Source organism: Medicago truncatula, chromosome 7 (genome assembly GCF_003473485.1).
Source record: "Medicago truncatula cultivar Jemalong A17 chromosome 7, MtrunA17r5.0-ANR, whole genome shotgun sequence".
Taxonomy (NCBI): Eukaryota; Viridiplantae; Streptophyta; class Magnoliopsida; order Fabales; family Fabaceae; genus Medicago; species Medicago truncatula.
This window is the reverse complement of record NC_053048.1, coordinates 6,788,592-6,814,397: the sequence shown is the minus strand read 5'-3', so window position 1 is coordinate 6,814,397 and position 25,806 is coordinate 6,788,592. Positions and strand designations below refer to the sequence as shown.

The following is a 25,806-nucleotide window of genomic DNA, read 5'->3' as shown; positions in this document are numbered from 1 at the left end:
TTTGCAAAAATCACAAACTAGACCATTGGATGACATTTGTGCTAACTCCGTTGATTAATTTATTTTATTGTAATGGTTTCCAGCAGGATGCTTATAAGTTTGTTACTAGCTAGCAACACATCATGGTCTAATAAACCTATTCTTTTTGGAATAGCCCTATCATTACTTTGCGACTGATATTTCTTAAGGGCCATGTTGTCAATCAATTCCCTCACCTCTACGCAGGGCCGTCTTAACAAATTTGTTGACCCCGTTTTAGATTTTAAGGGTTGACAAAATTTTTAAATTTTGGACCCAAAAAACTAAATAAGGCAATATAAAAAAAATTACTAATAAAAAACACTTTGGTGCTCAACCACGCACTCCATCTTAGAGAGGCACGCCACTGAAGCATTAAGATTTGTTTATCATATTTTCGCATTACCTATATATAAATATCAATTAAGTGCCTTACATATAAAAAAATGTTTTGGGCCCCAAAGAAATCAAGGTCCGGTGGCATAGCCCAGCCTCGACGGGCTATGGGCCGGCCCTACCTCTACATGATTTTTATCGTCATAGTACCACAGGATGATGCATGTCCACGCCTTCAAACCGACAGTGAACATTTGCATGGTCTCCATCTCGTCATAGTTGTTCCCCAAAAACCAATTGAGAAGCATTTTAAATATCTCTTAAGCTTCAAGAAGAGACTCACCATATTGCTGGTTAAAACTGGCAACCCTCTTGCTTCCTCACCAAATATTTGGTTATTGCAAAGAAGTAATCGAAAAACTTCATCTTCAGTTGGACCTAGATAGTGATAGTGCCAGTTGGAAGTGCTTTAAGCCAATCTTTTGTCGGTCAGCAAGTGAGTAACCAAACAATATGAGCCTTTTGTCTGATTTTGATACGCCATCAGGGTTTTGAGTGTTGCAAGCCTCCAAGAAATGTGTTAGATGTTCCATGCAGTCTTCTGAGTCCTTAATTCCCGGAGAACTGGTTGTCCTTCAAAGCATTGAGGATAAATTTTTTAATGTAAAATACAGCTGGATTCGCTAATCGGAGCCGATCGAAGGGCACCTCTTCCATGTTATGAGCCTTCCATAGCCTCATAAGGTGATGTGCTGGATGTCTCCCATCTTAGAATCGTCGAATGATAAATAACTATCGTCTGGAAGTGGGATTATCGCTACTCTTGTTTTTTTCCTTATATTTGGCTAATTGAGTAGCTTTTTGGATGAATCTATCAGTTCTTTCGATCCCCGAGTCAAAGAAGAACACACCTGAACCTACACCTCTTATAATAAAACTTAAACAACAAACAATCTTTCAATAACACTGCACGGAAAAATTGACACGATCGAGCAATAATTAAATATTTTTTGTATTTATTATTATTATTATTATATAAGATAACAAAATAAAATAGAAACACGTATTTTTTATGTATTTTAAAATATAAACAGAAGAAATTAGGAACAAATGTATGACTAAAAAATAAAGCTAAACAAAATAACAAGGAAATATTTTTTGAGTTTTTGAATATATGAAAGAAATTTTTTTAGAAAAATAAAGATAGATTAAGTAAGGTTAGTTGCCTTGTTCAAAAAGATCAACAATTTGTAACAACAACACCAAATACTTAATGGCAAATTCAACAAGTGCACCAAATTTTTCTAAGTAATAAAGTACTACATTATCGTCTCCACATTGATTGTTATTTTCAACTCAGAAGTAGGCCCGGCTTTGAGGGAGCGCAAGGTGCTTAACCAGGCCGGGCCTCCAAATACCACAGGCCTCAAACAAAAAATTAAGTCTAATATCCACTCCCTACTTAAATAAAAAAATATATGTTATATCATTTTATTTCTTTAGTACACGTTTGAGTTTTTTTTCTAGACTCTAGTTCTTCTTTTTGTACATGAATCTGATCCTATCAAACCACCCCTAATTTGTATAATCACTTAATCAATCAATTTGGAAGTCTATTTCATTGAAAGAATCACAACAATCATATTTTTCTTCGCATAAACCATTCGTTTTACCCTTTTCCACAACAGAGGAGTGACAAATCCAAACGACATTGTTGGATAAATTTCACCTCTTTCACTTAATTTTTTTTAATTCCTTTCATATTTAGAAGTTCTTTCGATTCTGATTTTTTTTAATGAAGTTTAACTACACAAAAAAATTACGTTTTATTTTACTATGGGCCTATTTTAAAAAGTGAGCCGAGCCTCATATTTCACAGGGACGACCCTACTCAGAAGTTAAACTAAACTACTTACAAACAGTAATGGCGAGATTCACAAGAGCTATTGTTTTGCAAGAAAATGAAAGTAACAATGAATCAGATGTGATAACAGAGAATAAGATTGTTTGAATCCCCTATAACTCCTTGCTAGATAGAACATGTTCCTAGTTTAATTGATATTTGAGGTTTATGCACACAACGACTAAAAGTAAGAGCTATTCGATCCAATTACGGTTCAAGGTCCTTTCGTGCAATAATGCTCCCTAGGGTTAGTAGCGGACTTATATACAGACATGTGTTAAGACACGTTAAGTAAAGTCATGCAATATGAGTTCCCGATCTCTCGGCAAACTACATTAGTAAGTAATAGATATCGGTTCCTGTTCGAAAGGTTAATCCAATAGAAATTTCTACCTAGATTCGTTTCAAGATCAAAGGAATTGAAAAGCATTAAGTGTGATAGATATTAAATTAACATAATTGACGTATTATCGAGAAAATAATTTACCACGAGAAAAATATCTAACAGATCAATAGAGGTTCATCTCCGAAATCTAAATCCAAAGTGTTTAGTTACTCATGGTAACTGAATACATCATCAAAGAGAAATAAAAGTGTATATACACAATAACAAGTTAAAGGGGTTTGAAAAACACCCCTTTTGGTTGCTCTAGTCACACTTCTTAGCCTATGAGTCGTCATGATTCTGAATAGATAAATCCAGATGAAAATAGGCTTTAAATAGGCAAAAAATTTCACAAAGCATGCAAAACCATAAATGGGTGCACCATGCTACAAGGCGCATGGAATAAGAACAGCATAAGATTTTTCCTTAACAACGTGGTGGGGTGCATGAGCAGAAAGCAAATCGCGCTCTGCAAGCTTCAACATGCGCGAGGTGCATTGGGTTTGTGTATGAGATGCATGAACTTGAGGTTTTTTTTCCCTTGTTTTCTTCATTCTTCATGTTTATTTCATCCTTGATATGAGCTTTGGATTTGGGACAAAATTCCCCCAAATTATTTAGTCTTCATATGTTTCATTGTATTGATCTTCTAGCTCCCATAACTTTCAAGAGATGTCTTGGTTGACTTACTTTCATGATTTATACTAAAAAAGACTCAAAACATCTATAGAGTAGGGTTAGGAAAGAAAGAGAATTACAACGATTAAAAACAAATCATTTCTTAAACCACGAGTAATAACTCACTCTAAAACATTTAGAAAGTCCTCAAATGACAAGAAAAAGGCTCGATAACATACTGAAAATATCACATGATGGAGAGTCATCACACACATAAGAGGTTGATAATTTGAATGCAGTGGTTTGATCTTTTGTGCTATAGACCTAAAACATAAACTAGTCAATTATTATGCTATGCCACACATTTCAATTGAACTTGTGCAATAGAAGAACTCTTGTTTGAACACAATCTCAAATAAAATTTATTTTGACACATACATATAAATGATAGAAATTAAAAGAAACGATAAGTGGTGTGACTAAATTATTTATCTTTTAACTCCTTTTCATTTACGTATAGATTGATATTTTTTATCTAGAGTTGTGTCTAACTAAGTATTTCTCCCCGCAAGAATCCATCCATTAATATGTTAAATAGAAAGAAAATAAAAATCCCAATATTATATAGCAAGCTACCAAACATGGGGTTGTCACGAGAAAAAGAGATAAAAAAATCTCTAATTTTTTTTTTTTTTGGATAGATAGACGAAATGGTAAAGCCATTATAAACTCACACACATAAGTGGAGGTATCGGGGTTGAACCACGATCATGACATCCGGCCTAACAATTTCGGCATTTTACCAGTTGAGTTAGAACTTTTAGTTAAAAATCTCTAATTCTATACCATGCAGATGGTAAAATCCTAGGGATACAATAATTTATAGTACTGTAGAACCTCAAATATATTAATAATAGATGGCTGATTTAAATAACGATAAAAAAATCAATTCTCAACCATAATTTAAAGAAAATCAAGAGAATTATCATTATATAATTTAGGGTCAGTAGATTTTACCATCTGTAATATATGTTATTTTCGATTTTCTCTCCTGTAATTTTTTTTTATTTACCCTCTGTAAAAAAAAATCTCCAGAATACCCCCTAATAGGTCATTCAAAAACTATTTTTTTTTCCTTTAGAAATTTTGGTTTTTGAATGGCCTATTAGAGAGGTAAATTATTTTCTTTTTTTGTTTTTACAGAAGGTGAATAAAAAACTATATTTACAAGGGAGAAATTCGAAAATGACCTATATTAGAGGGGGTAAAGACATGTTAACATTATAATTTATTTTGCTAACACAATATATATAAAACTAAATATCCACAAGTCTTCATCCCATTCCCTTTTCTATTCTAGTCACTCTTTCTCTCTAAATGAAGTTCGAAGCTATGGAACTTCTCTTTGGTAAAAACACATCAAAACAAATGATTCCAAAAGTAACATTATTAGCAATTTTTGCAATACTTGTCTTCACTGTCACACCATTTTCCTACCCTTTATTTAGAAATCCTTCATCCATGAAAAACATTAAACAATCCAATCAACCATCCACTGCATTTGATCTTTTAAATGAATCAGCAAGTTTGCCTTCAACTTCTACAAAAAAGTGTGACATTTTTACAGGTGAATGGGTTCCAAATCCAAAAGCACCATATTACACAAATAAAACATGTTGGGCAATTCATGAAGACCAAAATTGTATGAAGTATGGAAGACCAGATTCTGATTACTTGAAATGGAAGTGGAAACCTAATGGTTGTGAGCTTCCTATATTCAATCCTTTTCAGTTTCTTGAAATTGTGAGGGGAAAATCTATGGCTTTTGTTGGAGACTCAGTTGGTAGAAATCAGATGCAGTCCATGATTTGCCTTCTATCAAGGGTAACTCTTCATCCTCTAACTATGCTTTTTACCACTGTAGTAGTTTTTGGTAAATTTTTAATCATCTATAAATATATTCTTTGAATCTATCTCTCTTTGGATGTATAAAATTTCATTTCTTTTGAGGAAAAGAGTGGTTTCCATCACCTTTAAATTAAATGTTTAATTGCAAGTTTGATCCGTTATGTTTATTTTAGGTTTTAAGTTGGTCATTTATGTTTTAAAAGCTTTAGGTTGGTATCTTACGTTTTAAAGTTTTTAAGTTAGTCCAAAACGTTATTCACGTTAAAATAAGTTAGTCCCTTCCGCGACATGATATTGAGTTTGATAAAAAAAAAAAAAAAGTTTTAAAATTGATTTTCTAAATAAGTTAAATTTCATCACCCACATTGCCAACCAAAATCTTTAAACGGACAAGTGACAAAAGAGACTAACTTATTCAAATGTGAGAAACGTTTTGAATCAACTTGAAACTTTTAAAACCTAAGGGACCAACTTAAAACTTTTAAAACATAAAGAACCAACTTAAAACCTAAAATAAACATAAAGGACCAAACATATTAAACATAAATTAAATTACCTTAATTCAGAATTTGTTAACATACAAGTCTTTATCTTTACCTTAAATTCCGAGCCATAATCCGATCCAATCGTATTAGGTACTCCCTCCGTCCCTATATGTAAGCCCACTTTTTTCACATTTCTTAAGAAAAATTGTTAGTGTAATTAATGTCTCTGTTTTGTGTGTTAATATTACTAAATTGTCATTTGTTTGTATGTGTATTAAATTTAACTTTTCAAATTTTAAGACAAGTTTAATATTATTAATTAGGAGTATGTTTAGGAAAAAAATAATAAATACATCTAATAATTTAAAAAAAAATTTAGAGTTAGGGACAAAAATAAAATCAAATCAGTGTTTAAATATAGAGACATATCGAGTAAATAAATCATCAAATGGAAAAGTAACATGTATAAAAGCATCAACCATGTTCATATGTATGTAAAGGGAATCTTAATTTTCCCTCCACGTCCTTATCCACCACGTGAAACAGAATTTGAACCATATTATAAACCCTAAAAATTTGAACCATATTAGAATTTGTAATTTCATGCAACAAATTCACCGTTGGGTTAAGGCTCTCAAAACATTATAAAAAATACATCTAATTCAAATGCTTGACTAAAATATGATATATGGTAATATTTTAATATTTAACTATTCTTCCTCCTTCAATTTTTTTTAAACTAGCCTCTTCTCTTTGAATTACTAGACTTGAACGTCACCTAAATTTGCACTTAAGTTTATAATTGTACAATGTACTAACTAAACCACAAAGTAGAACAGTTGAGAATTGAGACATTTTGCTAATATTTTATATAAAGGGAAATGAAACACAAGATGGCCCATCTTTTTGTAGTTTTATATCAAATCATTGTCTTTTACAATATTCCTATTAATTTGCATATGGCTAAGTTCTTGTTTGATACTACATGTTTGATTCTACATATAAACAAATAAAATAAAATCATTCGGTTATTATAGTATGAAATTTCATGTGAGAATGAACCTAAAATTAGCCTAGAGGCTTCAACAATTAACGTTGGAATTCCAGCTAAACCAAACTAATAGAAATGGTTGAGAGGTCACAATCTTAAAGTAGAAAAATAAGCAATATGCTTTGTGCATGTCCAGCTATTGATGTGACGACTCGTGTTGGATGCTAATAGTCAATATAAAGTTTTTCTATACTACTATTAACTATTCATAACTATAACAACAACGACAACAACCAAGCCTTATCCCACTAAGTGGGGTCGGCTACATGGATCAAATGACGCCATAGTGTTCTATCATACACTAAATTTGGATCCAACTCACTGACCTCTAAATTCTTTCTAATGGTTTCTCTAATAGTTTTCCTAGATCTTCCTCTACCTCTTTTAACTTGATTCTCCTACATTTGATCTACCCTTCTTACCACAGCATCTACTGGTCTTCTCTCTACATGCTCAAACCATCTAAGCCTATTTTCTACCAACTTTTCTACTATAGGTGCTACCCCCACTCTCTCTCTAATGGTGTCATTCCTAATCCTATTGATACAATTTTAGCAAGTATACTAATTTATATCGAAGTAATAATTTAATTCGTATCCAAAGGGACTGTTCTAATCTCTACTTGGCAATTTCATTAATATTCAAGATGTATGTAAATAGGGGGTTGCCTAGGCAAATTGGTTTTGATTGCAATGATAAATAAATAACTGAAAAATAAACTTGGTTTTGACATAGGGAAATTATTAGATTTTTCGAATCATCTGTCCATTGCTCATTATTAATCTGCATCTAAATCATACAAATGCTATTCAGTTTAAATAAAATATCAACACATCACATAATCATATAAAATCACATAAATTATCAAAGTGGACTCTAAATTTTATAAAATAATTAAATAACTAAAGAGTGCGTTACAACTCTACCCCCTTAAAAGAATTTCGTCCTCGAAATTCAAAGCACAAGAAAAATGAATTCAGTTATCACTTAAATATCTTAAACTATATAACAAAATGGAAACTTCAACAATACACAAAAATCACATTAAATTAGTCAGTCAAACATGATCACATAAAAAAAACATAATCATTAATTAGAAAAACGCAACGACAATATTCAACTGTCACACGACACAAACGACTCAACTACTTGGCCGGACGGACCGACCTGCTCTGATACCAATTGTAACACCCCGTTTTTCGAACATAAAAATTTCATTAAAATAATCAGAGTAATCGACATAAACGGAATGTCACACTTCTTTTCTTAAAAATCATAAATGGAATAATTAACTAAATATCCTTCAAAATTCATTAACATAAATATTCAAAACTTCGTAGCGGAATTTATTTCAACATCTAAAAATAGTAGTCTTGAGCACGAGGCCTCATCATAAATTTCTCATAGAAATCCAGTCTAAAAACATAGTCATAAACTTCATAAAGTAATACGTAAGGAAAAGAAAAGCATGCAACAAAGTTCTCATTCCGTTATGTATCAGAGCACCTAAAGACACACGTGAGAGATAGTCCACTCACGACAGCAATCTAACAACAGCTTAAACTTGATCACCTGCAAGTTACTCATTCGAAGAACAACATTTCCAAGCAGAAGGGGTGAGATTTCACAAACAATAATATTAAGCATATAATCCAACAATTAAATTCAACATCATAAACATTGTTAATTAATAATAATAATTCCTCATATAGTGCTTCATTAATAGTCCAATCCACTTCTAATCATCATTAACTCATAACAAATAAAAACAACAACATAATCATCATCTCATAATAATATAAACAACTCAACATAATCATCTCCTCATAATCACATAAACAAGACAACATAATCATCATCATATAACATCATAATTCATCATATCATAAACATCTTCTCATAATAATATAAACAACACAACATAATCATCTCCTCATAATCACATAAACAACACAACATAATCATCATCATATAACATCATAATTCATCATATCATAAACATCTTCTCATAATAATATAAACAACACAACATAATCATCTCCTCATAATCACATAAACAACACAACATAATCATCATCTTATAATAACATAAGTAACAACATATTCACCATCTTTTAATAACATAAGCAACAACATAATCAGAAATTTTTCAGAAATTCAAAGTTCAGCCGAGAAACAAAGTGGTTTGAAGCTTAAAATTCTCAAAACAGATGGAGGTGGTGAATATACTTCTAGAGATTTTTAATCTTATTGCACAAGTTAGAGTATAATTCATGAAGTGACAACTAATTACACTCCTCAACACAATGGTCTTGTTGAAAGAAGGAATAAGAGTCTACTCGATATGGCTAGAAATATGCTGAAAGAGAAAAAGCTACCTCATGAATTCTGGGGTGAAGCAGTGAATACTGTAGCTTATATCTTAAATAAAGAAATTGAAGAATCAAGTTCCTGAAGAGGTTTGGTCGGGTAGAAAACCATCAATCAGTCATTTGAAGATGTTTGGCTCAATAAGCTATAAGCATGTCCCTGATACAAGAAGAAAGAAGTTGGAGGACAAGAGTGAAGTTATGATCTTAGTTGGTTATCACAATATTGGAGCATATATGTTGCTTGATCCATAATCTAAGAAGTTCCAAGGAGATTGGAAGATTGTTAGGTAACTAGTGATGATGAAGTAGGCAGTGATGGTGAATTGGTGCATTTCGCAATGCTAGCAGACACTGAGCCATTAGATTATAAAGCTGCACTATGTGATAAGAAATGGAAGGAAGCTATAATAGATGAACTAAAATCTATTGAGAAGAATAAGACTTGGGAACCGTTTCAGCTTCTAGATTGAAAGAAAGCAATAGATGTCAAATGGGTCTTCAAGTTTAAATTGAACCCTGACGGGAAGATTGTGAATCAAAAAGCAAGACTTGTGGCTAGAGGTTTCTTATAGAATGAAGGCTTTGATTACACTGAAGTTTTCTCACCAATTGCAAAAACATGAAACTATCAGATTAATTATAGTAACATCTAGAAAAGTTTGGCCTATGTATCACTTATATGTAACAACTAGAAAAGGTGTTAATCCAACATTGTTCATAATGTTCATTGGTTCATTGAGGTACTTATGTCAAATCAGACCAGCCATAAGTTAGTCAGTTGGAATTGTTAGCAGGTTTATGAGTAACCCTTTTAAAACTCATTTCTTACCATCTAAGAAAATTCTAAGATATATAATAGACAAAAGGAGCACTACATGTTTTCTGTTCTATTTCATATGGCACAAGCAACTGAGCAGCTCAACATGATAGGCTACTCATATGCTGATTGGTGTGGGGATAAAATAGACAAAAGGAGCATCTATTTCCTGGTCATCTGAAAAAACAATCTATTGTTGTACTTTCAAGTTGTGAAGCTGAGTATGTTGCAGGCTCCTCTACAGCTTGTCAAGAAAACTGATTGCAGAATGTAATTGAAGATCTAATGATCAAACTGAAGCACCATATCAAGCTTCTTATAATTGATAACAAGTCAACAATTAATCTTGCTAAGAATCCTATTACACATGATAAAAGAAAACCAGTTGAGCCTAGATTCCACTACTTGAGGGATTAGGTGAATAAATGAAAAATCATTGTTGAATACTAAATCTAATACATTTAGTTCCTTAATTCTCTTAATCTCTTTCTATCTTTCTCATTCTCTAAAACTGTTTCTTATTTCTTCAACGAAACAAAATCATAAAGGTAATAAACTCATCTAAACAGAATCTACGGATTTACTTTTATAAATCATTGTTTATATTATTGGTAGATTATATTGTATGGTTGGTTATTTATTTATTTATCTACAAATATATTATGATTAGTATTAACACAAAATTGCATCTTTTTGTTTAATCTTTAATACTTTCAGGTGGAATAGCCCGTAGTTGTATCACACTCACAAAATAATTATTTCATGAGGTGGAACTACCCAAGCTACAATTTCACAATGGCCTCTTTTTGGACACCTTTTTTGGTAAGATCAAAAAAATCAGATTTAAAAGGTCCAAGTTCAACTGGACTATTCAATCTTTACATCGATGAGCCAGATGAAAATTGGATAACTCAAATTGAAGATTTTGACTTTGTTATTCTCAATGGAGGACATTGGTTTGCAAGATCAATGGTATTCTATGAGAAACAAAAAATTGTTGGATGTCATTATTGTCTCTTAGAAAATGTCCCTGATTTAACCATGTACCATGGTTATAGAAGAGCATTTAGGACTGCATTTAAAGCCATCAATAATTTAAAGAATTTTAAGGGCATAACATTTCTTAGGACACTTTCACCATCACATTTTGAAAATGGGTTATGGAATCAAGGTGGGAATTGTGTTAGAACTAAGCCATTTAGAAGCAATGAAACACAATTAGAGGGATTTAATTTAGAGTTGTATATGATTCAATTGGAAGAGTTCAAAATTGCTGAAAAGGAAGCAAGAAAAAAAGGTTTGAAATTTAGGTTATATGATACAACAAAAGCAACAATGTTGAGGCCAGATGGGCACCCTAGTAAATATGGACATTGGCCTAATGAGAATGTGACATTGTATAATGATTGTGTGCATTGGTGCTTGCCTGGACCTATTGACACATGGAGTGATTTCTTGTTAGATATGTTGAAGATGGAGGGAGGGTGAGATCAGCTGAAGAAAAAAGACTTCATTTGCACAAAAATTGACAAATGAAATAGTTTTTATATACATTTATTAATTATCAATTTTACATTGTTTAATTTTTAATTTTATTTTTTTATCAATTTTACATGTAATCTGACTTGTAATTTTATTTTTTTGACAATGCTTCAATTGTTCATTTCTTTGAATTGAAAATTCAAGACATGTATCCCATTATGCTCCTTCTTTCAACTCGATCTCTAGACCTGTCTTAGTCACAATAGTCTATTAGTTTATTTCCTTCGTCATTTTCCTTAGGATATATAACACATCATAATCACTTGTACCTTTGAGATATCTCATAATCGCAGACTCATGTTTGCACACAGTAAACAGTTCACAAGGCATTTTCATTCTAAAAAGCATACGCTCCGATTTGTAGAGTTTTGTTTTCGCATGTTTCTGAGTTTGAACGCAGATTCATACGAGCACCTAATCTCAATTCGCTCCCTTAAATAATAGGGTTTGGTATCTTTAAAGTATGTGAATAGGTAAAATAGTCGTTGAGTTTGATTAACGTCAAACAAATTGATTCTTCGATTTGTGTCGTTGGGAGCTGTGATATGAAAATTGATAATTGGTTCTTACAACGATTTGAAAGAACAAATTTTTGCACAAGGCATGCAAAAGCATAAATGGGTGCACTATGCACCGGGCACATGGCATAAAAACAACAACATTTTTTTCCTTAGCAGCGTGGCGGGGAGCAGAGAGCAAATTATGCTCTGTAAGCTTCAACATGTGTGGGGCGCACTGGGTCTGTGTGTGGGGTGCATGGATCAGAGGCTTTTTCCATTGTTTTCTTCATTCTTCTTGTTTATTTCATCCTTGATATGAGCTTGGGACTTAGGGACAAAGTTCCCCCAAGTTATTTGGTCTTCATATGTTTCATTGTATTGATCTTCTGGCTTCCATAACTTTCAAGAGATATCTTGGTTGACTTACTTTCATGATTTATACCAAAAAAGATTTAAAACGCCTATAATTTTTGGTTAGGGAAGAAAGAGAATTACAATAACTCAAAACAAAATATTTTTTAAACCACGAGTAATTCACTCTAAAACATTTAAAAAGTCCTCAAATGATAAGAAAGAGATGCGATAACATACTAAAAAACATTACATAATGAGGATTCATCACACACATAGGTTATAATGAGTTTGATAATTTGAATTCAATGGTTTGATCTTTTGGGCTATAAACCTACAACATAAACTAGTCAATTATTATGTTATGCCACACATTACAATTGGACTTGTGGAATAGAGAAACTCTTGTTTAAACACAACCCTAAATAAAATTTATTTTGACACATACACATAAATAATAGAAATTAAAAGAAAACATATTAAGTGGTATGAATAAATTATTTCTTTTAATTTTAATTTTAATTTGTGTGTGAACTAATATATTTTTTATCTGAAGTTGTGTCTAACAAATTATTTATCTGTGCATTAATCCATCACATTAATATGTCAAATAGAAAGAACAGAAAAATTCCAATATATTATATAGCAACTTATCAAACATGGTGGGGTTGTCACGAGATAAAGAGATAAAAAAATCTCAAATTATATACCATGCAGGTGGTAAAATCTTAGGGATACATTATATTAATAATAGATAGAAAAATCAATGCTCAACCATAATCTAGACCAAATCAAGAGAATTATATCATTATATAATTTATTTTGCTAACACAATATATATAAAACTAAAACTTCCACAAGTCTTCATCCCTTACCCTTTTATATTCTTGTCACTCTTTCTCTCTAAATGAAGTTCCAAGCTATGGAACTTCTCTTTGGTAAAAACACACCAAAACAAATGATTCCAAAAGTAACATTACTAGCAATTTTTGCAATACTTGTCTTCACTGTCACACCACTTTCCTACCCTTTATTTAGAAATCCTTCATCCTTGAAAAACATTAAAAAAACCAATCAACCATCCACTGCATTTGATGATTTAAATGAATCAGCAAGTTTGCCTTCAACTTCTATAAAAAAGTGTGACATTTTCACAGGTGAGTGGGTTCCAAATCCAAAAGGACCATATTACACAAATAAAACATGTTGGGCAATTCATGAACACCAAAATTGTATGAAGTATGGAAGACCAGATTCTGATTACTTGAAATGGAAGTGGAAACCTAATGGTTGTGAGCTTCCTATATTCAATCCTTTTCAATTTCTTGAAATTGTGAGGGGAAAATCTATGGCTTTTGTTGGAGACTCAGTTGGTAGAAATCAGATGCAGTCCATGATTTGCCTACTATCAAGGGTAACACTTCATCCTTTGACCTTTTCAATGTTTAAATATTATAATTGATGTGAATTGTTGAAATTTTAAAGTATAGCTTTTGTTAATATCACACTAGTTATTAATTTTCTGTTAAATTTTTAATCATCTAGAAGTATACTCTTTGTATCTATCTTTCTTTAGATATTCAAAAATAGAGTGGTTTCCATCACCTTTAGATTACCTTAATTCAGAATTTGATACTAACATGCAAAGTCTTTATCTTTACCTTAAATTCAGAGCCAACAATATTTATTAAATAGTTAAAGAAAAAAACAAGGGTTTGTATAAATTTTCTTAGAATTGTGTTTTTATTTTAGAGTTTTTATTAACAATTTCTAAAAAAGTTTCTAATTTTTTACTTTATATTTTTGTTTTAAAATTTTGTTAAATATAATAATAAAAAAGTAAAAAGAAAGTGATTATTTTATTTATTTATTTATTATAAGTTTGTTTTACTATTATTTTTTAAGCAAAATTTATAAATTTTATAGGTATATAGCTCAGATTTATCAAATAAGTGATAAACAATTATTCCCCTAAAAAAAAGGGTCAATAATTTAATCTTTGATTTATGCGTACAAAATATTTATCACTTTAGTGGAATAATAATATTCAAATACCCTCTAGATCTTCAAAGAGATTAATTTTTTAAGTTACATCACATGCAGAGAATCCTAAAAAAGCCATAGTGTTCCAAGCGAAAAATTGTACCCCTTTTGTCCCTAACATATAAGCAATAATTAATATTTTGTGTTGTTGATGTATTTGGTCAAAAACCATGATTTCAAAACTAGGAAAAAGCCATCATTAATTACTACTTTTACATATTTGATCAATTAGCTAGCTGTATTGTTTTATTCTAAATCTATAGTTTAGTCTTATTTTCTTTTTTTGACAGAAATTTAGTCTTATTTTCACACACACAAATATGTGTCGTATTACTTGATCAATAAGTTAAATATTTTATTGACATCATGTTTAATTGTTTAATCTTACTCTACTTTTTCTTATAACAACTTGTTTCATATAGTAGTAGTATTAAAGACATCTTTATCTTTGTACCAAAAACATAAGATATCTCACCGTCAAAAATAAAACATAAGATATCTTTTTTTTAATTTGTATCATACATGTGAAAATATGGGGGACTAAGATGTAAACAAAAGTCCTAATTAACCAGCTGTATATTGTCTTTGCTCCAAAAGTCGTTGTCTTTGGTCTTGTTTGGATTAGACCTATTTTGCCATCTTCCTAATGGCATGGTTGGTTCACCTAAGCCCATAATTCGATCCAATCGTATTAGGTAAATAAATCATCAAATGGAAAAGTAACATGCATAAAAGCATCAACCATGTCCATATGCATGTAAAAGGAATCTTAATTTTCCCTGTTAAGTGTGCCCATCACATTAATTTTATTTGACCCTGTCCTCCACGTCCTTATCCACCACGTGAAATAGAATTTGAACCATATTATAAACCCTAAAAATTTGAACCATATTAGAATTTGTAATTCCATGCAACAAATTCACCGTTGGATTAAAGCTCTAAAAAATAAAAGATAAAAAATACCACTAATTCAAATGCTTCACTAAAATATGATGTAGTAGTAGTAGTAGTTAGTAATATTTTAATATTTAACTAGCCACCTCTTTGAATTACTAGACATGAACGTCACCTAAATTTGCACTTAAGTTTATAATTGTACAAAGTACTAACTAAACCACAAGTAGAACAGTTGAGAATTGAGACATTTTGCTAATATTTTATATACAGGGAAATAAAACACAAGATGGCCCATCTTTTTGTAGTTTTATATCAAATCATTGTCTTTTACAATATTCCTATTAATTTGCATATGGCTAAGTTCTTGTTTGATACTATATGTTTGATTCTATACATATAAACAAAGAAAATAAAATCATACAGCTATTAATAGTTGTAGTATGAAATTCCATATGAGAATGAACCTAAATTTGGCATAGAGGCTTCAACAATTAACGTTGAAATTATAGCTAAACTAAACTAATAGAAATGGTTGAGAGGTCACATTCCTTAGAGTAGAAAAATAAGCAATAAGCAATATGCTTTGTGCATGTCTAGCTGGATGCTAATTAACCATTGTTTGCATAAATTAATTTATATACATAGCCAATATAAAAAATTTCTATACTACTATTAACTATTCATAACTATAAAATCATTAAAAATATTTGACTTTAAGTATAACTATTTTTAAAGTCACACATGCAAATGATTATGATTTATCCATGTATAAATTTGTCTACACCAACAATATAAGAAATTTAATCTCTTCTTTGTACATGTACTTAATGCAATATTATTTTGCATGGAAGGAAATGAAAACAAAAGTCCACATAATTAGTGTTAATTAGTTTGAAAGGAATCCTAGATGTTACGTGAGGGGACCACTCAATTATTTTATTTAGATATTTAGATATGTATTATTGGCAGCATTATTAATGAGATTAGTCATCATATTGTGTGTCTTATGCGGAAAAATTCACATGTAAACAATACTATGTGCTGGATTTTCCAAGTTTGTAACATGCATGCAGGGTTTTTTTTTCTTTTTCACTTGGGAACAGAAAAGCATGGCTTAAAATAATAAAGTAGGCTAAAAGGAATTGTTTAAAAGGTTATGTTATTCAGTTAATTAATCATAAAATAATTTGAAAAGCTTGGCTCAAGTTTGAGTTTCAAGGTGCTACAGTACCTAGATTGGGAATAAAGAGAGCAATCCTAATTTGAAAGTGGTGTATTTGTTTTGGAGTGGTGAAAACTTGTGCTTGTACTCACTTTCTTGTTTGATTGTCTAGCAAGTTGATGTTCCATGTGATGTTTTATTCATTTGATAAATTACTTTACTTATTGAAAAATAATATATTAATTTGAAACTTTGAGTATTTTAATATTATTCAGAAAAAGAAAAAAAAAACTATAATTTTTTAATTAAGGGTGGCAGGCTGCGTGAGAATATATTAGATTTCTATTTATCAAAAATTACTTTCTAATGAATTTTTCAAATAGTACTTCAAATTTAAATTTTTAATATCTTTTTCTACAAAGCCAACATAATTTATATAGCTAACTTTATACATAAATTCATCAAGATTTAGTCGTTTGTTATTAAATGAATAAAAATTAACAAATAAATTCAGCTAAATTAAATAAATTACATGATTGATAACTTTATATTATCTTCCTTTAATTTATTTTTTAATATCTTATCTTATTATTGTACAATGAAAAAGACAAGTAATAGCATTTCAAACAACTAAAGCATTTCCTTAACCTTTTCTTCTTTTCATTATCTGCATATTTACTCTTATTTTTAAGAGAATCTACACATTTTATCTTTAGATGTCATTGTTTATATTTTTGGTAGATTATATTTATATGGTTGGTTATTTATTTATTTTTTCTACAAATATATTATGATTAGTATTACCACAAAATTTCATCTTTTTGATTAATCTTTATTACTTTCAGGTGGAATGGCCCGTAGTTGTATCACACTCACAAAATGATTATTTCATGAGGTGGCACTACCCAACCTACAATTTCACAATGGCCTCTTTTTGGACACCCCATTTGGTAAGATCAAAAGAATCAGATTTAAAAGGTCCAGGTTCAACTGGACTCTTCGATCTTTACATTGATGAGCCAGATGAAAATTGGATAACTCAAATTGAAGATTTTAACTATGTTATTCTCAATGGAGGACATTGGTTTACAAGATCAATGGTATTCTATGAGAAACAAAAAATTGTTGGATGTCATTATTGTCTCTTAGAAAATGTCCCTGATTTAACCATGTACCATGGTTATAGAAGAGCATTTAGGACTGCATTTAAAGCCATAAATAATTTACAGAATTTTAAGGGCATAACATTTCTTAGGACATTTTCACCCTCACATTTTGAAAATGGGTTATGGAATCAAGGTGGGAATTGTGTTAGAACTAAGCCATTTAGAAGCAATGAAACACAATTAGAGGGATTTAATTTAGAGTTTTATATGATTCAATTGGAAGAGTTCAAAATTGCTGAAAAGGAAGCAAGAAAAAAGGGATTGAAATTTAGGTTATATGATACAACACAAGCAACAATGTTGAGGCCAGATGGGCACCCTAGTAAATATGGACATTGGCCTAATGAGAATGTGACATTGTATAATGATTGTGTGCATTGGTGCTTGCCTGGACCTATTGACACATGGAGTGATTTCTTGTTAGATATGTTGAAGATGGAGGGTGTGAGATCAGCAGAAGAAAGAAGACTTCATTTGCACACAAATTGACAAATGAAATAATTTTTATATACATTTATCAATTATCGATTTTATATGTATTATGGCTTGTAATTTTTATTTTTTACTATATTATTGGTGTGATGTTTTCACCGCCGTTCAACCGTAAGTAATCTTTGTTAAAGAACTTACGTGACACATAAGGTAGATTTTTTCCTCCAACTGAATTTTCATCTGACTTGTAATTTTAAGCTATGATGATGTGCACATGTATTGTAAATCATTTTTCTCTTTAATATCAAATTTGATTAATGTTTTTAATATAGAGAGCTATTTTCTTTCTTTCAAGTATTTAGTTCTTTTACAATAAATATTTGTGCAAATGTTAAATAAAGAAATATTATGACATGAAATTACAAAAAAAAAAAAAAAAAAAAACTGTCTTGAACCCTATGTAAATTATTGTTTAAAAATTTACAATGCACCACAAACCTTTCCATCACATCAATCGACATATTTTCTGGTTATTATCAATTATCTTTATTATGGATGTTTTCTTTTTAACCCTCTAACTTTAAGAAAATAAATAATAAGTTCTAACAATTTAAGGTTCTTTTAAAAATAAATAAAATTTAACTATCTACTTAAACTTAAATTTTCACAAATGATTTACCGTTAATATACACTCATTACAATCATTTTATTTCCTCTCACAAAAACTCATTGGACTTATGGGTGGCGAATAAAACCAAATGATAAGTTGGTGGCTATATAAAACCAAAATTTGTGTCTTTATTGTCTTGACAATTTCCTCATACACTATTCTTGATGTAACATCTTACCCTTCAAGTGCCCCACTAGGATAAGCTTCAATAATAACGCTACAAATATGCACATTGCTGTAGCATGTATGTGTTTGGTTTCACATTTGTATTCATTGAATCATGTTTGCAGAGTTTTGTTTTTGCATGATTGAGAGTTTGAACATAGATTCATACCAGCACTAGATCTCAATTCGCTCCCTAAAATTATAGGGTTGGGTATCTTTAAAATATGTGAATAGGTAAAATAGCCGTTGAGTTTGATTAACGTCAAACAAATTGATTCTTCTATTAAGTGTAGATATAGAAAATTGTTGCCTATGTATGATATGTGAATAGGCCAAATACTATGTAACAAACTCACATGGTTAGTTACTTGCATTATAAGCAAATCATTAACTTATAAGCAAACTATGTTGACATTGTTCTGATTGGCACCTTTGACATAGATTCCATGCTCAACTGTGCATTATGAGTAGCCATTTTCCTTGAGAAACTCATCAATTCTAATTATAGGCTCTTGGTGCTTGCTTTAAGCTATATAAATCTTTATTAGGCTTCAATACCTTATCTTCTTCATCTTTGACTATGAAGCCCTGTGGTTTTCCAACATATACTTCCTCCTCAAGTTTGCAATCGAGAAATGCAGACTTGACATCAAGTTGAACAAACTTCAATTGATAGTAGTTTGATATAACAACTACTAATCGTACTATTTCTATTCTTGCAACTGGAGCAAAGATCTATGTATGTCCAAACCATGTTTCTGCTAGAATCCTATTGCAACTAATCTTGCTTTCTACTTAGCAATAAATCCATCAGGAAGATGCTTCACTTTATAGACCTGTTTGACAACTATTGGTTTCTTGCTTGCAGGACAAGTAGCCAAATTCCATGTATTATTTCTCTCTATTGCTTCAATTTCTTCCTCTATAGCATTTTGCCATACTTCTTGTAATAGCTTATTGGTTCAACATCAACAAATAATGTTATCACCATTTGGTATGATGAGATTATGTTTAGAGTGTTTGTCCTCTTTGATCTTATAGGTGGCATTTGCTCGGTAGTTTCTGCTTCCCATTTCCCTAATCTCAGAAGACGTTTAGTTGCGGCCTTATGCCAAAACCATTTTGACGTTTTATAATCTTTTCCTGACTGAAGTTATTCTTACATTGTTAAATGTGGTTCTTCCTTTGAATATATGGTTTGTTCTGCTTTATATAATTTTACAATTCAGAAAATTCTAATCACCCGAGTTTAAAGAACACAAAATTTTAGAAAATTTTAGGCTATAGAATGTATATTTTAGAAGCAGTTTTGGTGTCAATTCTTTAATCGTCACTCTTTTTGTATTGAATAGAACATAGTAGAACAAATGATTTTTTGTAGACGCGACTAAGAAGGTAGTAAAAATTCACAACATAAAGCTACTTTCGATTGGTTAAACCCAAAGGTCTCAAGATTCCATGTAAATTATTGAAGGAAACTGTGGCTACAATTTTAGATCACTCAATATGTAGCACAATGCGCGGCAAATATAGGAAATTGTCTCTGTTTGAAGACTTCATTGTGTATCATTCTTCTAGAATTCTCCATTCTATTTGCTCTTTTTCCCTCTAAAAACATTACTCTATTTAGATATTATATCAAAATATTGTGCATAGCACTAATGTAATTGAAACGTTTTGGGACGTTTAACACCTGACTTGGTACCTTGACCTTTTCATTATGAAGTTAATCTTCTTTAATTCCAAATGCCTTACATCCCTTTTGATAAACTCAGGAATTTTCATTTTTTAATTCAATCAAGAAAAAAGAAAAATTAGCAAATACATGAAGGAAACTTATTATTGCATCATTATTGATAGAAGAAGTTTCAATATGACATACTTTTATAGAATGGTATGGTCAATTTACAGTATTCTAATGCTTCTCCAATATTCCAGCTTCATTAATGACTGCAGAGGACAAAATAACAAAATACCAGGTCTTTAGATTCATTAATTCAATTCACAGTTGAAACATCAACGATTGCATGAATGAACTATACACTTCATTGTTTCCATGTGCCTTCGATGCAACAATTTGGAGTTATACCAAGTAACAACATGTATGTAGAGGTTCTACTTGATATATTGGATAATCCTAACAAATATTATTTGTAATTAATGTACAGATATTTACACTTAGTTAGCACCTGCACACTTCAATGATATCATAGCACACTGCAGCTAGCTCACAATATTAATGTTAGCACACTTGCAAGCAGATCAACATTGTATACTTGATTGTGCACACTCACGGCCAACTCACTTGCAGCTAGAGTAGGTAAGATATCTCCATGATTATAGTATTGGAAGGCAGAATATATGTAACCTTATGTTTAGCAATACAATTCGTTCAAACCTGAAATATTGTTCCTGTTATATGGTCTCAGCCGCATAGGTTTTTGCAGCAATTTTGATCCAGTGGCTTACTCCCTTCATTTGTTTCCCCTCATAATCACGAGGACATTAACTTCCTCCAACAACAGCAGCAGCAACACCTTTGATGTTCAGATGAAACCTAACTAGCTTCATCAATGGCACAAAGGCGTGTTCCATCAAAACTGATCAAAATTTCAACTATTGAATTTGTTGAGATGTGACTCATAAATGAAGGTTTGGAAAAAACCTGGAATAGTGACACGATTTGTGAAGCGTGTCGCAATTTTGCAATGTCGAGAGCTGTTTTGCAGGGTGCCCAATTGTGACACGATTTTGGGGAAACGTGACACGATTTTCGGCTTGTTGGGCAAGTTTTCAGGATAATGTTGGTCGTATCTTGGGTCGTACGCACCAAACGTGTCACGATTTGGGAAATTGTGACACGATTTTGTCCGGATCTGAACACATTATAAGCATTCTTTGACCCATTTGTTGGGTAAGCTTGGTGAATCTCATGGAAACCAAAGGAGAGAACTTTTAGGGTTTTAGATATTAAAGGTTGAGGGTCTTTGGGTGAGGTTAAAAGTTTCAAGATGTGAATCTTGGAGAACCAAAAGAGGGGGCTCTTGTGAAAAGGGTTGGTGCCTTTTGGAGAAGATTCATGGGGTTGGAAAACACATGAGTGGAGAGTCATTTGTGAGCAACTTGGGTGAGTCTTGTGAAATCAAAAGAGAAGATCCTTAGTGAAATCAAAGGCTAAGGGTTGGTTCTCTTTTGGGGGTTAGATTCTAGAGTTGGGAAACAATTTTAAACACCTTGGGAGAATGAAAATCATGAGTGACTTGTTCATTGGTGAGCTTGTTGAAGCTAATTTCTTGTAACCCATTTGTATCTCTTTGTAAGAACTCATTGATAGTTGATTGGAGAGATCAATCTCTTCCCCATATTAGGTCAAGTTGGATCGAACTGGGTCAACAATTTCTTGGTGTTGTTATCTTTTCATTTGCTTTCTTTATCTTGTTTATTCCTTAAGTTGGATTGTGGTTTTGCTATGCACTTGGTTTATAGACTAGGTATATATTATTGTTGTTGCTTGTGGTTTACTTTGGTTGTTGGTTCCCATTGATACTTGCTCCACACATCATAGTTTGTATTGATGTGAAGTTTGGAATTGACCGAATTCACAACAGAATTAGGCAAGATCAACTTTTCTTGCATGCAATTTTCAATTTAGTCGATCCTAGCATTATCATTGCACTGCCTTAGGCAATGTGAAAACATCCCATCAAGCATGGGAGGTCATTCCAAAAATGTTCGCTAGAAAGAGCTTGGAATATTAGTTGAATATAAGTTGATCTTGCCTAATCTAAGAATTGAAATTTTGATCAGTTTTGATGGGACAAGCCTTTGTGTCATTGAAGCCGGTCAGGTCATATACAAGGAACAAAGCGTTTATATGAATACACCAGGCAGGATAAATTTTACTTGTGAATTTGAGTGACTGGTGTGTGCTGATGACAATCACAATGATGGTGCCAACAACGAAGGTATTGCTGCTGGTGTTGTTGGAGGCAGCTGATGTACAACGATTATGAGTGGAAAAACGAAGGGATTAGGTTATTGGATCGAGATTTCTGTAATGCTTGAAGGTATCAAACAATATATTTAATAACGAAATAATAACAGTAGTAAATAGAGAGAATTACAAGGACGAGCTTAAATTCAAAACGTCTCTCGTGTTTGCATCAATTGATTTGCAGTTTCTCAATCCTTTTATATATGGATATAGCTTCTTGATAATCTGCATATACTCAAGGATCTGACTTCATCGACATAAACTGTAAATCAATTTCATTTGTACATGGATCAAAGAATATACAGAAAGGGTAAGACATAAAAAGGAGTAGAAGCAGGTACAAGTTATAGTCAGAAATGTTAAATGATATTGTTACTAGAAGAAGGATTAGAAGCTTCTTTTGAAAGTGATTTTATTCCGGTTGAAATTTGCTTTATCTATTCCTTGTACCTAACTAACCCACATTCTTGGCATTGGAATGATTTTCCATCTTCAGTTTAGACAGATCAAGAAGAAAAAAAAAAAAAAAAAAAGGTCTCGAATCCAAGTTTTGCTGAGTATGCATAAATAATCTTTGAATGACATTTCTTGCTCTATAAGTGAACTTATTATTGCAAATGGTAACTTCTACTTAGACGAGATAAAAAAAATAAAAAAAAAACACATACCTCAGTTCCTTTGGGTACATGCTGCAAATCACCTACTGATGCTATCTTTCCCTCAAAAGCCAACACTGAATTGGGCAAAGCATGCAGCTATATGATAAAATCATGATTAGAAAAATAACAAAGAAATGGGATAATAAGACGTCACAAATGGTATAAGCATTACATGCAAACAGGAGGAACAAAGAGATCTTACTTCAGAGATACATTACGAGAGAGTCAAATCCACAAAAACATCATAACCGTATCTAAAACAAAATGTGTAAATCCCCATAAGCTTAACCTTGTGAGTGGTCTGTAATCCCCATATCATTATCAACTAATTTATGTTTTGAAGCATAAACCTTTGGAAAAAAATCTGCAATCTCTTTAATATTGATTTCTGTTGCTCCTCAATGTCTCAAGTTCGATTCTCCTCAATGTCTTTAGGTGGGCAAGTTCAGCTTCTTCAGTAAAAATATTTATGTCTTGCCATTGTAATATTTAAGTGTACAATATTAGTCATATGTGCATACATCAGCAGCTTAATTTTTTATTTGGCTGGTGTGTGGTAATATTAACTATCTTCCAACTAAATATGTTCTGCAACGTCGAGGTGTTAAGATTTCTGTTGGAATTGCAATATACATGTTCCAACAATTTCTTCTACCTTCCGTTATGTGTTGGTGACATCGAAACTAATATTCATTTCCTATTGCTTTGCCTGCGAACTGTGTCTATTTTGCGTACATGTGGTTCCTTGAAAGTTCCTCGAAGAATTCTTGAGTCAGATAGTTTGAAGATTTTAGATGCCTTGCAAAATATGGTTGTCGAAGAAGGAAACATAGCTACTTTGATTATGTGGAACTTGTGGTGTACAATGAATAAATTTGTTTTTGAAGAAACTAAGATTGTGACTGATTCTACAATCGATTCGATCTTTTCCCAGCTCTATATCTCACAACGAGCATTTGGTAACTCCAAGTTTGTTGGAAACATGTTGACAACAATACTTTGACACTAAATGTTAATGGTAGTGCATTAAGGAACCTGGGACAAACATATTATTTTGGTTTGGTGCGCAACTCTGATGGACATTTTCAGTTTGATTTTTATGATAGTATGAGTTTTTTCAATATTTTACATACAAAGATTCAAGTGTTGTTAATATGAATCACTCTCGGATTTTTCTTACACCTTTCATGTCGTACAATTAGTGGCGAAGGAAACTCTGAGGTTTCATCAATATGGTAACCTCTTGAAATTAATTCAAAAGCTCTTTGATTGAGGATTGAAATATCTCCATTAACCACATTCTTGTGTGGGTATTCTTGCCAAAGCTAATCATACAAAATCTCTTATAATGGTACACGAGTCATTGTCTTGTCTTTCGTTGGCGTTGTTATCTGATACATTAGAAGTCTCCATTAATATGTAGTGTAGCTTTATTTTGCCAAAGCTAATCACCCGTTAACAAGACCTTTTTATTTATTGGCTTAATTACATTTTTGATCCTCTAATTATTTAGTTAGTATCGGATTGGTCCTCTAACTAAAAATTGATTTATTTCGGTCCTCTAAGTTTCTCACTGTTACTACATTTAGTCATTTCTGTTAGTTTTATTCAAATAAACGTTAGGGTTTGTGCTATGTGGATACCTGACCTCCTCTTTCACACATACATATGAACCATAACAGTTATCAATAATATCAATCACTGTTTAATCATAATACCTTAACAAGGAATAGAACCAAAATGATACTAATAAATAAAGTTAGAGGACCCACATAACACAAACCCTAACATTTATTTGAATAAAACTAACAGAAAGGACTAAATGTAGTAACGGTGAAAAACTTAGAGGACCGAAATAAATCAATTTTTAGTTAGAGGACCAATCTGATACCAATTAAATAGTTAGAGGACCAAAAAGGTAATTTAGCCTTATTTATTTATCTCTCATGTAACTTAAAGGCTTAATTACCTTTTTGGTCCTATAACTATTTAATTGGTATCGGATTGGTCCTCTAACTAAAAATTGATTTATTTCGGTCCTCTAAGTTTCTCACTGTTACTACATTTAGTCCTTTCTGTTAGTTTTATTCAAATAAACGTCAAGGTTTGTGCTATGTGGGTGTCTGACCTCCTATTTCACACATACAAATGAAACATAACAATTACCAATAATATCAGTCACTATTTAATCATAATATAGGACCAAAATGATACTAATAAATAAAGTTAGAGGACCCACGTAACACAAAATCTAACTTTATTTGAATAAAACTAACAAAAAGGACTAAATGTAGTAACGGTAAGAAACTTAGAGGTCCGAAATAAATCAATT

At 31.5% G+C, this 25,806-nt stretch overlaps 2 protein-coding genes across 2 annotated transcripts; both read left to right on the top strand.

The window, feature by feature from the left end:
- The first annotated feature begins 4,589 nt into the window (after nucleotides 1–4,589).
- Nucleotides 4,590–11,573, top strand: LOC25497681 (protein trichome birefringence-like 19). Its single transcript, XM_013592305.3, is given in 2 exon segments — nucleotides 4,590–5,144; nucleotides 10,611–11,573. Coding segments are annotated over 2 exon segments (1,278 nt in total). The 5' UTR covers nucleotides 4,590–4,637; the 3' UTR covers nucleotides 11,382–11,573.
- Nucleotides 11,574–13,059: 1,486 nt separating this feature from the next.
- LOC25497679 (protein trichome birefringence-like 19) lies at nucleotides 13,060–18,288 on the top strand. The gene is made up of 2 exons (XM_013592303.3): nucleotides 13,060–13,700; nucleotides 17,234–18,288. Exons 1-2 carry the CDS (start codon nucleotides 13,194–13,196, stop codon nucleotides 18,041–18,043), a joined length of 1,317 nt encoding a protein of 438 aa, XP_013447757.2. The 5' UTR covers nucleotides 13,060–13,193; the 3' UTR covers nucleotides 18,044–18,288.
- Nucleotides 18,289–25,806: the final 7,518 nt, after the last annotated feature.

Coding starts and splice junctions, on each gene's coding strand:
- LOC25497679 (XM_013592303.3), top strand. CDS start 13,194: ATGAAGTTCCAAGCTATGGAACTTCTCTTTGGTAAAAACACACCAAAA. Junction 13,701..17,233: donor TGATTTGCCTACTATCAAGG/GTAACACTTCAT, acceptor TATTACTTTCAG/GTGGAATGGCCCGTAGTTGT.